Below are 13,517 nucleotides of genomic sequence, written 5' to 3' on the forward strand. Positions count from 1 at the left end.
ATGGAAAATAATTGAAATTACAATTTTACAAAGTTATTGCAATACCAGGTCTGCAGCAAAATTATTTTCACACTTCTTTTTTGATTAGTCAACTAATTGTTTAATCTATAAATAGGTTTCCTGCAATGTTCACCAATTTGGATTTAAGATTTCTAAAGACCTTCTAAAGAAAGTGTGTTGAAAAACCAGTTTGGACTCCTGATGTTTTTTTTATTATTTTTATAATATATTTTCTTAGTATTTCTCAGCAGTATATAACAATAATTTCTAATGATAATTAAATAAACTTATAAATGATAAAATTAAGTTAATGCAAACTGGACCCAGATAAGAGATAAAAATGGATAGATAGATTAAGCCAATGATTAATTCAATTAAGGGAAATTAAGTTTTTGCTAAAATCTTACTTATTATGAGTTGTTGAGCCTGCTCCCTACTGTGCCTATAGCACAGCACAGTGTTTGCTACAGGTCTGATGGTGCTGACTGAAACTCAAAACAAAAAGTGCAGCACACTTTACCATCACAACAAATTCAGGTTATAGTTTTAACTGTTTAACATCTCCTGACAAATCAACACAAACATTTACCGTCTACATCAGGCAAGAGAAAATACTTAATTAAATTTGAGATTTTAATAACCTCTAAAGGTTTTTAGAGTAAAACTGAATTTAATGCATTTTAAACTCTCAGAAAGTAAAGACAAAATGACCCCAAATGACTCAAAACCCAAAGATAGTCAATTTATATTCACATAAAACAGGCAAGACCAGGATAATTAAAGCTGAAAGAAGCTGGAACCGGTGAATGTTTGCTTAAAAAAATTACTTAGTCCATCTGTTAATAGAATGATTATTCATGTCAGTACTACATGATACACTTATCTCACACCAATCTCTTTGAAACAAATGATCAAACTGGGAACAAAGCATGAAAGTTCATTCTTGACTGTGGAAATAGTAGTTTTACCAAAAATACCCAAAACGTGGAGCTTTCCATTTTTCTGAGCACTTCAAGGACATCGTGTTGACAGGAAGCGCATTCTTGATGTTGGAAACAGTAGCTGATAAAAAGGATAAACTGTTAGTAAAACTTCTGTCTCCAGGATCAAACAGCATCTCCAGTCTCATCAGTTTTAGTTTTTATCATTGGATCTAACATACAAACATCTCTTCCTATGCTCATAATACAAATGTCATTTATATCAAGCAGCCCTTCATTTGAATTCTCTTTGCTTTCTTAGTTTATTCATGGTGTAAAGTCAACTTTGCATAGATGAATGAATCTCAAACAAAGCAATCTGGACAGAGAAGACGAAGCTGTTCACATTTATTACTGGGTTTTCTGCCCAAGCAACCGTCAGAGTGTGAGCTTTCCTCTTCTCTCCTTTATTTTCGTCTTCCTAGTCAAAGTTTAAGAAAAAGCCACATGTTAAGTTTAAAAATACTGGAAACGCTGCTGAGCATGATTTATGCCACAGCTATTGTTGCAGATGAGAATGAAAATCTGTGACTGCTAAAATTACTATTATCATTCCTGGGAATGATTGACATGATAAAGGCTCGCTGACAGTCAAGCAGTGGGAAATCCAGAGTTTCCATGGAAATTGGACAACCTGTCAGGCACACACGCTGTCTCCAAACACCGTGAGTGCGCTTGTGTGTGTTTGTGCGTAAATCATTAAATTTAGCAAGCTGCCACAAGGGGCTAATGTCGATGCTCCAGTTCTAAAGACACGCAGCGTATGTGTGCGCTCACCGGAGAACAGCGGCGCCGCTTGACGTTTGAACAACCTGTGTGACATATTCAGATCATCCTGCCTGACATCTCTCTTCCTCTTTGGAAATGGCTGCTCTAATATTGTCCTGTGACTGGTTTCTCCCCACCTAAGTCAGGTGAGAAGGATGACAGACACTGATCTTTATTGTCATAAAGAAACCATAGTGACAGAGGAGACGGTAGAGTGCATCACCACACCGAGAGGCGGAGTGTATTCAATTCCATCTGCCAGTGCCAAAGTAGGAAGGAGAGGCTCAGAGGAGATGAAGTCAATTTTGAAGTGGGTTTAAGAACAAACAAATCCATCTGAGATAGGCTGGCTTTAATTTTTATTGTACCTGCTGCCAGCCTGATATACACACTGATTGTATACTGGGGCTTGGATTCACTGGCTGCCATGTCTTTTTGAAATACAAGACTGGAAGGGAAAGGAAACCGCTTTTAAAAATCTCCCTGGATTGTTTGAAATGTTTCCAGTAAGAGAACAACAGAGCAGGTGTGTAAGTCAACTCAAGCTGCACCAATTTCAAGGATGTCTTTGTGGTATAAAATAAGATTAGACTATCAGCTCTGCCAGGCATGCCTTAAAGGATGTAACAGTAAAGGCAGATCTCAACTTTAAACAGCATTACAGAGTAATTAAAGAGGCTCAATATCTTTTTAAAAAAAAAGGTAGTTAAAGACAAATGTATTCCTTTTGATTCCGTGTTTCATCTTTAATCGGAGCATCAAAATCCTACAAATTCAGGAAATAAAATGTGCTTGCAGTCTCTAAAAGTGGAGCAGGAGGGATGAGATTACAGGAAATAAGAAATAGGAGGGAAAAAGAAATGAGTGTTGCATAAATAATGTATAAGAAAAGGTACATGGTGGCTGACGCAGCAGCTGCCTCCCGATACTTATGGTTTCTACCTCCATCTATTTTCCACCTCAGACACGAGAGAGAGTGGCAGTGGGCACCCGATGGGCCCTTGCGCCAAGGAGCAAAGATAAACTACCAGCGGTTCAATTCAAATGAGTTGAGCATCAGTCACTCCCCCAACAATGACCCTAATGCAGAGTGGTTGTACATAGAGAGAAATGCAGAGGGAAAAAAAAGAAAAAAAAAAAAGGAGGAAAACACGTCCCGGCATAGACGAGATTCATTTGGGACAGCCAGCAGCTTACTTGGTTATCACTCACTTATCGCTGCTGTAGCGCGAGACGCAGAATGGCCAGGGAAATAGCTGTCCATCACCCAGAATACAATCAGCGGAGTACAAGGCTGGGGAGCTAATGGATGTTTCCACAGGGAGGGCAATTTGGTGAATGGGAAAGTGGATGGGTCCATCATGCGAGATGGGATTATGTGCGATTGTTATCCTTCACAAGCGTGATATGACGGTCAAGGGGTGTAATGTATATGGACAGGAGCGACATTAAATAGTAATCTCTCCACAGCCCACTCACAACCAATCAGCCTGCCCTCATCCCACATTTTCTTTTTCTGACCGAGCGGACGTTTCTGAGTAGCACTTAAACAAAAAGGCTGCTGCTGCTGAAATATGCAGAGCAGCGTGCTCTTGAAAATAAATTAAATTCTTATCTGCAGACTCAATTCAGTGCATTTATAACCAAATCAACTCAATTATGCAACGGCTTGACAAAACAGAACAGAACACAAAAAAATAAATAAGTTTCAGTCCCATTCAAAAGGACACAGTTAAGGAAACTGTTGAAAATGGCAGTACCGCTCATGGTATGACCATCCAGAGCAGGGGCTTTGCATATTTGATGCACCACTTTGAAGTATTTGTCCCTTCTCCCTTGTCACATCTGAAATAATACACAAATGTTTACATTTCATCAATAGAGAGCCATCATCCCAAAGTTAAAAAAAAAGCAGCAGGAGCATCACACATCAGCAGTTGAGGTGCCATACATCTTCTTTCTATTTTCAGGAAAATAATCCCGTCACAAACTGCACCTTCGCTCCAAGATTCCTTCAGTAAAAGCTCCTGCTCCGCAGCTTCAAGTCTTCAGGTATCCAGCAGTGTAAGTGCTGAGGCCTCAGAAGATGTGTTTGAGGTGCCTTACGCCGTAGGTCTTGAAAAACACCAGGAGGATTAGAGTCCACAGGCCCAGGATGAAGCCATCAGGAGGATGCCAGTCTTTCTGCTTTGGTTTCTGAGGGGAGGGGCGGGGGTGAGGCAAGGTAAGGTGAGGTGAGGTGAGGGTGTGGGGGAGGAAAGGGGAGAGGAGCGGGGAGAGATTGCAGGTTAGTAATAGTGTGTATATTTCTCCTGTTGAGTCCACGGCTGATTGTTCTGTCATTCACACAGGCAGGCAGGCGCAGAGTCACACATAGGCTCACTTTATCTCTACAAACACTTAATGTACACTATCTGTTGTCTCACACACACAAACACAAAGGTTCGCACAAAAAGCGGGTGGTAAAGCTCATCAGTACACCTCCCCTGTCTTATGTTTGTCCCATTCACTGCCACATCATCACTTTGTGTATGATTATACTTTTAAATCTCGGCCGTATTAAACATGCATCTCACAAGGAGCACATTTATATGCTAATGCGGCTGCAATATTCTGCGGAGAGATGAGATTTAACCTCTAAAAAATCTTTCTAACTCCTCCGCTGGCGACAAAGCTACAGATAGGCTGTGAGGACGCACTTAAGAGATTTCTGTTATCCGTCGCTATACAAGCTGTCATTATCCAGTCGGGAAATCACCAGTCAGAAAAGGCATCCCCTAAAGCCAAAACCCCAAGACTTGGCAAAGAAGATGAACGCTCAGCACGCGCTCCTAGTCTGCCTGAGTCATAAACTATACACACAATGGTAGATTGTCACACAGTACAGGAAAGCTTCTACACAACTACTTGAGAGATGTGTCCGTCTCTAGCTTGCCTCTGTGATACTACAGTACCCAGTGTATATTTTCTCCTCAAGCACATCCATATTGGCCTGACACACTCGCACACACTGCAGTAGGAGCTGCAGCCAGACTGACAGGCCCCGGAGGATTAGACGCAGGTGTGAAGGCCCAGCTCAGAGTCTCTCAGTCTGACTACATCCAAAAGACAAGACACAAAGTTACCTGCGTTGCTGCATTATCTACAACCTGTATTCATCATTAATGGTGATATTGAAATGATGATGAATTTCGGCCACTTTTTAGCCACTTTTAGCTCATTGTATTGGTTTTAAACAGTTCCTCAGTGAATGATTATGAGCTGCTGTTCAAATCCCCCATAGACTAGACAACCATCAGAGTTAAAATAATAGCCAATACCCTAATGAAAGAAAACTGTGAAGTAGTGCGAGCTGCTATCTCATATCTGGTCACATTTGTCTTCTGCTTTATTTATTTTATATTCATCTATTTCATGAATCTTAGTCATAAACTTATTTAAGTAAAGTCCATGTGCAGCTACTAACATTTAGAGAAACGGTCTTGTAGAAAAATGTACTGATTCCTCAAACTATGTCACTGAAAAAAGGTTTAAGTATCAGGACCAAAACACAGAAATATCATCTCCACAATGAAAAAATAATCTATAATACTCAGCCCTCGACTCACATTAATCAGGTGAACAGAAATACAACTTTTAACAAGTATAACTGTCAACTAGAAAATCAGACGTCAGGGATGTCTGTGCTGTATCCTTGTACTAGTTTGAGATTTTCTGCCCTATAGTGGACAAAAATCAATTAATGCACCTTATGATCCGATACCTAAGTATGCCTCATGTAGTTTTAGTGTCCAACAGCAGCCACAAATTCCTTAATTTCACCTACATCAGTATTTCACACTTCATCAGAAAGCTGGAAGAAAACCTCAGGACTTGGTGGCGCTGTTTGGTTCTATGGGCACCATAAAATAACAAGAGGATGTACCTTTTTTTTCCTGAGTTAATTGCAGTGCAGATAGAGTAGTATTTCATTTAATCCTGATGGCTCGTAGTATTTCAGCACTGAATCTGTCCAACTGCCTACATTTATACATAAATTGATCTGCACAACTCAAGCGGACATCTAATATTTTGCTGGATTTCACTTTTTAGAGAGTGATAACTGCTGAATTGGCGCAAGTACAGCACTAAAATATAAAATAAAAGACTGGCACGTACTGTAGAGTAGAGTGTGTTAATATGTGTCTGAAATCACCACCCACTAAGCACCAAATGCCAGCAAAATGTGTCCTTTGCAGCCAAAATCTCCACTGGCAGAGACTGTAACACTAACACCTCAGTTATTTTCAGTTCTTTCTCCCTGCTGACCACTGTATACTCTCTGTCTGTCAGCCAATTGAATCAAAGCACAACAATGGCTATGTTTCAAACAGGCTGTTCAATGGCTGACTGTAACGCTCCTGTTACACAAAGCAGCATTATCTCAGCTTGTGGAGTGGGGGATGATGATGAACGTGACCCACTGTATAAAACAGGGAGTCTTAAAATAACACGCTGCACCTGAGTCTAATCATAAAACAGCATTTAGAACAGGCACGATTATGTGTCTCCTAGAATAATGACTATAAACTGCTTTGGCAGGTGAAAATCATTGCAATTTCTTATTAGTTTAACAGCTCTTGGTAATTTAGGCAAAAACTTTCACAAATTGTGTGGTTGTGTACTCGTGCCTCTGTGTAACCTCTGTGTGCAGGGTTCTGTCTTCTGAAGGCTGTCTTTTCAATCCAAACTCCTGGTTATGTGAGAATGCTGCCAATTCCTAATGTAGAAAGACTGAGGACAGCGAGTAAAATTGGATTACGTCTGACACAAAATTTATTTAACAGCTCAATCAAGTCAAATCAATACAGCTGCACTGCCATTCAGAATGCTAAAGCAGAGACAGTGAGGCCTTTGGAGATGAAATCAGGCATAGCGTCGCACAGAGTCAAGGCTGGAGGTCCAAAGCAAAGAGGCTCTGATTTAAAACTGCATTCACACTGCAGATTCTAGTAATTTTTTTCAGCTTGCACTCATTTTTTATCGTTTAGCAATGTACAACAATAAGCACAGCTAAAAAGAATAAAACAGAAGACTGCAGTAATATTCAGGCTTATAATGGTCGGGCACATCAGTCACGTAGTGAAATGGACCAGTCCTTCCTGTAGCATACAGTGCATTCAGAAAGTTTTCAGAGCCCTACACTTTTCTCACATTTTATGTAGCAACCTAATGCTAAAATTCATTTTTCCCCTCATCAGTCAACACTTATCAATGACAAAGAGAAAACTGAATTTCAGAAATTTCTGAAAACTCATTAAAAAGGAAGAATGTTTTCAGACCCTTTGTTTTTACTCTTGAAATTTAGATGCCTCCCATTTCTCTTGATCATCACTGAGATGTTTCTACACCTTGATTGGAGTCAGTTCATTTGGAAAGACATACTCCATCTCTAAAAGGTCTCACAGCTGATGCTGCATAGCAGAGGCACAGATCTGGGGAAGGCGACAAAAACAAAAAATCCTGCCACACTGAAAGTTCCCAAGAGCACAGTGACTTCCATAATTCCTCAATGGAAGAAGTTTGGAACACCCAGGAGTCTACCTCGAGCAGGCCGACCAGTTCAGACCAATTCTCTGCTCTGATGAAACCAAGACTGAACAGTCTGGCCTGATTCTAAGCCTCATGTCTGGAGAAACCAGGCATCACTCATCACCTTCTCAAAAACATCCCAACGGTGAAGCACGGTGGTGGCAGCATCATGGTGTGGGGGTGTTTTCCTGAAGCAGCGACTGGGAGGATGGTCGAGAGCGACCAGCACCTCAGACTGGGCCAAAGCTTCACCCTCCAACAGGACAGTGACCCTCAGCACACAGCCAACACAGGCTCAGCCACCTGAACTCGATCAAACACCTCTGTTTTGGCTTTGTCATTATGGGGTATTGAGTGTAGATTGATGAGGTAACGATGAGGCAACAATTTTAACACAAGACTCCATCATAATAAAATGTGAAAAAAGTGACGGGGTGTGAACATTGTCTGAATGCACTGTATCTACAGTCGATTGTGTCAGACAGAAACCAAGCTGTCAACAGACAGTGACTTCACTGAACATCAGAGACAATGAAGCTCAAACTGTAAAGACATGGTTTCTGCGTCTGACTCAACGGTGCTTTTGTGAGAGTGACAGAAACTTCAGGAAGCAACATTAAAGATGGCCCGGAAACCTATTTCCCAAATTTTTTTTTAATTCATGAATAATGAGTCTTTGTGAACACATTTTTTATCTGACAGTTGGAGATTTATGGTTATTTTAGATGAGGGATTTGAAGTGGGCAGGACTAAGTCTGAAAATTGATGTACTTTCCACAAATCAATCAGGATTATGCATTATGAATCTGAATCAGGTTCTGGTAACACATGTGGACCTGTTTCCTTTTGTTGCCGGGCAACTGTTAATCAAGTCTGATCAAACCACACTCACACAATCCTCTTGAAGCAGTTTCTGAGTGTTAAATCCTTCATGAATAATACCTAAGGATGTTTTTGTGCCTACCTTTAAATTTGATTGTTGCTCATCTAGTCATGACTATTCTATGTTACACAAAAAATATTAAAAAAAAAAAAAAAAAAAAACAAGCCCCTCAATACCATGTTTTGAGGAGCTTTACAAAAAAGTTGATGCAGACAGCAGTGAGAAGATGAAATGTGTGGCCATTTTGAGAAACAGATCCATCAGTATAACTGCACAGTGGTTTATAAAATGGGATTTTACAACAGATGAACCAGGTTCAAACAGTGGTCTCACTGCACTGAATGAGGGAGCCACATTTTTTGACACAAACTGAAGTCTGTCAGCACAAAGACTGAGTTCATTGGTTGTACAAAGCCATATAATGTTTGACTATTTTAAGCAAGGATAAAAATGTTAATTAACATGTTAAGACAATTTTTTGTTGCCTTGCTACTATACCTGATGTAAATATCCACTAATGCTTGCACAGCACATAGAGCACCAGTTTTTAAACAATGAAACTAGACAGAATTGAGTTTCAATGATTAGTGCCTTTGCTCGTGGAGGTGAAGTAAAGCGTTTCTCTCTGAACTCAGTCCATGTGAACGTTTGTACTAAATTTGAAGAAACTCCCTCCAGGTGTTGCTGAGATATCAAGCTCACAAGAATGGGACTGATGTGTTTTCACGGTGTCTGTACATACAGTGTGTATGATGTCTGTTATCAACGTAAACAGCCTTCTATCCGCACTCAACTGGCAAAATCTTGTCAAGTTAACCAACAGCACGTTTGCAGGTTTTCAGGCTCTTGAGTTTTTGCTGTCTCTGTAAGGAGAACCCCTCAACATTTTGAACACGGGTCAATTTTAAAACGTTTGGTTTTGCTTTGTTGAAACACAGGCTTCATCAAAAATCCAAATTAAATTTGCCAGCATGCTTGAGCTGTCATTCTCCGTGTTGTCCTCTGTCAACAGGACACGCAGCTATCACTAAAGTGATCTGTCCTATGGAGACGCTGACATGGTCACATGAATACTGATCTGACAGTTCAGACACCCAGATGTGTCTCAGATGTATGTTTCATAACAAAATTGGAGTTAGGAGACTCGCAGCTGCAGCCATGGTGACGACGAGGCTGGCAGGAAGAAAAGAGGAGGAGCTAAGAGAGGAACACCTGGAGGTCATAAGAGGTGACTGTGAGCGTGTGGCCATCGGGGGGCAGTTGACCTCTGTGACAGTGGTAGGCAGAGGCGTGCGTGACAGGGAGTGAGTGTGTGGGTGTGTGAGAGAGTGTGTGAGAGTGTGTGTGCGTGTGCGTGTGCGTGTGTGTAAAGCCAAGTCCCTGGGGTAAGGAAGACCAGAGGGAGATGGATCGACTGTGACAGGAAGCCACGTCAGCACAGCCGGCAGAGAGAGGAGCATATGTCAGGAGGGAAATGAGGGAGAGAAACATTAGAAGAGAAGTAGGCAACATGAAGTCAAAGAAAAGACAGTGATACGGTTGAAGTGAAAGCAGTAAATACAACCCATGCACCAAACAGACATTTTTAAAAAGTCAGTCTTCAAATGTTTATACACTGTTAATTTTGATTTTAAAAAATGAAACTGTGATTGTGGCGCATGCTTCAGCACCAAGTCAAAATACTGCATGTGACTGTAACTACACATTTTTACAGTATGAAATATAATCTTTTTTTTTTTTTTTTAATGTAAACAGGCATTTTATTTAAGGATCCCTTAAATCTTTTTATTAAAGAACAGTGAGTATTATATGCACTGAGCTGGACATTTTACACATGAAAAATAAACTTGTCATTATTCTCTGGTGGACAAACTACGTCATGTTGACACTGTGTCTAAATGCTGTAAACTCTGCAATAGAAAGTAGGAATGAATCTCTTACACTGAAAGTTTAAAAAAAAAAAAATGGACTGAGGGAAAAAGGCAGTAGTCCTGGAGTTTTTATAGTCCAAAACAGCATCTTCAAATTACTTGTTTTTGTCTGTCCAAAAAGTTTTTTAAAAAATCACATAAAATAGAGAAAAGCAGATGCTGTCATTTAAGGAGGTGGAACGTGCAAATGTTTTACATTTTTGCTTGATAAATGACCCAGAATGTGCAAAATTAACATTTTAGATCTAGTAATTAATGTATTGATTGTTATCATAATTAAAATTAAATTAAAAATTCTTTCATTAACCAACTGATTAAATGACTAATTGATACAGCCAAGAATTTAGTAACCACTTGTTATTTTAAAGTTTGAGCAGCCTTGGATAGAAATCAAGACCACAGAAAAATTAAAACAAGCAGAAAAAAAAAACAAACAAAAAAAAAACACTGACATGATGACAGCTTCTTCTGACAAAGAAAACCAGACATGGAGGAGGTAGAAGAAAAAAAATATAAATATTAGGTTCAGAAAAGAGAGAGAGGAGATGAACAGCTGGGAGAGACAGAGAGCAGAAAAGAAGCAAGCTTTTGCTGACCTTCACTGACGGAGCCATTCACATCCCTCTGCCAAGGACAGGGACATACACTCAAGCAGCCTGCCTCCATTACACACGCTTTGTGTTGCGTATTCAATTCACCGGTAAAATCAATTAACAGCTACCCATTTGATTGATTGGAGCTAATTAACATGGTCATGGAGGATGCTAATGGTCATCGAGGGGGGTCTGAAATGCCCTGCCAAACACCAGTGCTCCAAGGTCAAAGCTGCAGCAAATTTACGTTGTGCAGAGCCAGATGACAGAACAGCAGCTATTGTATGCTGCCAGGACACTCCACTGTATTGTCTTCACACTCAAGCCTTCAGTGAAAGCAGTGGGAGGATTATTCTCTCATAATTTCTAGAAGATGATATTTGTAACTATTGAGCAGCAAAGCAAATACTAATTGATATTTGGTTAATTGGAGGGAGTTTGTGAGAGTGGGTTCAGCCTATGATCCACACAATCCCAACATCTACTTTTGATAATCGTCATTGTTGCAGCCTGAGTGAGGGGAATGGGGATTTGGCGAGGGATGGGAGGGAGGCAGAGCATTAATTTTCAACGTTTCCATTTTCGATTCTCTGGAGCCATATGGTGTGGCGGCAGGCTGGAAAAAGAACAAATAACAATTTGACGCCAGGGACCAGCACTCACAGCAGCGAAGGAAGAAAAAAAATAATAAACTCGAGAGCAAAAGAAAAAAAAAGAGCTCCTTCTAGTTATTTCCAGAACTGAACATATTGTGATTAGGCATTGGCAACGTGATGAGATGTGTGAGGCTGGGAACAGAAGGTGGCAGGAAGAGGGGACTCACCCTGTCACCACTAGCAAGACAACTGCCAACAGTGACAGGGCATTAATCAACTCCTCACATACACAATGGAGGGAAGTTTGTGTACAGATGCCATACAGCACAGCCTTATATACCCACTGTCAGTCACTCTGATGGCTTTCTTATTTACAGGGCAAGAAAAATGCTTTTCTTAGAAGATAAAACACAGCGAGAAGATTTGTTTTTGTTGTTGGCAGAATTGAAATCAGTTTCAGACAACTTGGGAATATTTTAGACATCAAATCTTATGAGATACGATCACATCTAGTTCTTCAGATGAGTGCAGCTGATCGGCGACAACAATGGGCGCTACCACATATATCTCACATCGCTACCTCAGAGCTCTGCGTCCAGCGTGACAGCTAATCAAAAACAGGAGAGCTGTCAATAGACTTGATGGACATTGGTCATTCTGCTGCAGTGCAGATGGACTGTGGTGAGGGGGAGCAAGATGACTCAGTCTATCAGGACTCCCATCTTCAACCCAGCAGGAGTGCTAGCTGATAATCGAAATCTGTGGCAGGGGTCGTCGGGTTGACGAGTGTGTTTGTGCGTGGTACGTGTGGGTGCATTTAAAAGGAGAGAGAGAGAAACATGAGAAAGACAGCAAAAAGATGTATGAAGATGAACAGACAGAGAAGGGGATAAAAAGAGACAAAAGATTGAGCCAAGACATGAAGCCAAGTAGCAGACGGCGGAGGCTTAATGGTGTGTGTTTGTGGGAGCGAGTGTTCGAGCTTCCAATAGTGTGATTGCTTCTGTATATTGAAACTTACATACGCAGTTGATGGGGCACTCTTACAGAAGCAACGGGCAGCAGATCTGAAACTGGCTTCTGAGGCCGTCCTCAACTAATTTCCCAGTGTGCCGCTGGGTGAGGAGACCCCCTTCTGTTTCCCATCACCATACTCAATAAGTGTCTGACTGGGCTCAGACCTGTGGTCAGCCTCGTTTCTCTGGACTACTTCTCTGTTCACACTAAAGTCGATGTCAGCCAGCCATCTTTCCAGCAGCAGGATCCAAGTTTTTTTATTTTTTTATTTTTCACCACTTACTTACTTCAGCTTGACTTTTGCTATTAACACCAATGGTTTAGTGTCCAACTACACACAGATGACAAAAATCATTTTAAAACCAAACATCTGCAACTCCAACTCTACAGTGACTAAACTGTGAACCAGGAGTATTTCAAACAAATCTGACCTAAACAAATGAATCATTTTTTGCCTCTTCATTTGATGCCTCTGTCTTTACTTACTTATCAGAAAGAGTCATGATCTCACTTCACCTCTTTTTAGAGAAGTGGTCTCCATTGTTCTGGAAACAAACCCCACAAAGCAGCTGCTCTAATCCTCTGCTTTGGCCTTAAAATGGCAAAGCTAGATTTGACACTTGGCATTACTTCAGCAACTGAAATTATTTGGCATCTGCTTAAGCATACAAAGTGAGAGAAGTGCCCAACTGTCACAGTTTCCTCAGCAAAAATACCACATCACATGGTCAGTCGTTGTTTTAATTTGAAATCATAATCCCTAGGAGGGACTGAAAAATGACATCCCACGAGTTTTAGATAGTGCTCCTATGGCTAAAACCAATTTACACTGTATGGGGGATCTAATGCTTGAATGTTAACAACAACTGTTATGAAAATGACAAAGACATACCCATTTAGCTTTGAATATGGACAAAACACAGCTAACTTTAAGGTGGGGTGGAAGCAGCTCTATATTTAAAACAAGAGAAACTGGCTTACAACAGTAAAACACTGAATACTTCCCCTGGTATCAGGATTGAGCTTTCCCACTGACATCACACAGAGAGGGCCCGTTAAGAGACCGACTTAGCCAGTAAAACCTTAAAAAGGTAAAAAACCTTTCTCGGTGAATTAAATTGTTTTTTTCCACTTAGCTTCTTTATTCATGATAAATCTGCAAAGAAATATTACAAAGC

At 40.6% G+C, this 13,517-nt stretch overlaps 1 protein-coding gene across 2 annotated transcripts in view; it reads right to left on the reverse strand.

Moving 5' to 3' along the window:
- Positions 1-728: 728 nt before the first annotated feature.
- pigk (phosphatidylinositol glycan anchor biosynthesis, class K) overlaps positions 729-13,517 on the reverse strand; it is a 29,548-nt gene continuing 16,759 nt past the window's right edge. Inside the window, exons 11-12 of one of the 2 annotated variants that reach the window (XR_011692904.1) lie at positions 3,745-3,944; positions 3,371-3,593 (exon numbers count right to left, since the gene is read on the reverse strand). Coding sequence is in view for 1 of the 2 variants with exons in the window: in XM_071491456.1 (XP_071347557.1) it covers positions 3,828-3,944 (117 nt within the window). In the remaining variant the exon portion in view is untranslated. Of the gene's footprint in view, positions 3,945-13,517 lie in introns of both variants that reach the window. The other variant, XM_071491456.1, reaches the window with a different exon arrangement.

Source organism: Trachinotus anak, unplaced genomic scaffold, assembly GCF_046630095.1.
Source record: "Trachinotus anak isolate AG129_WGS33_773 ecotype Australia unplaced genomic scaffold, CSIRO_AGI_Tana_v1 ptg000012l, whole genome shotgun sequence".
Lineage (NCBI taxonomy): Eukaryota > Metazoa > Chordata > Actinopteri > Carangiformes > Carangidae > Trachinotus > Trachinotus anak.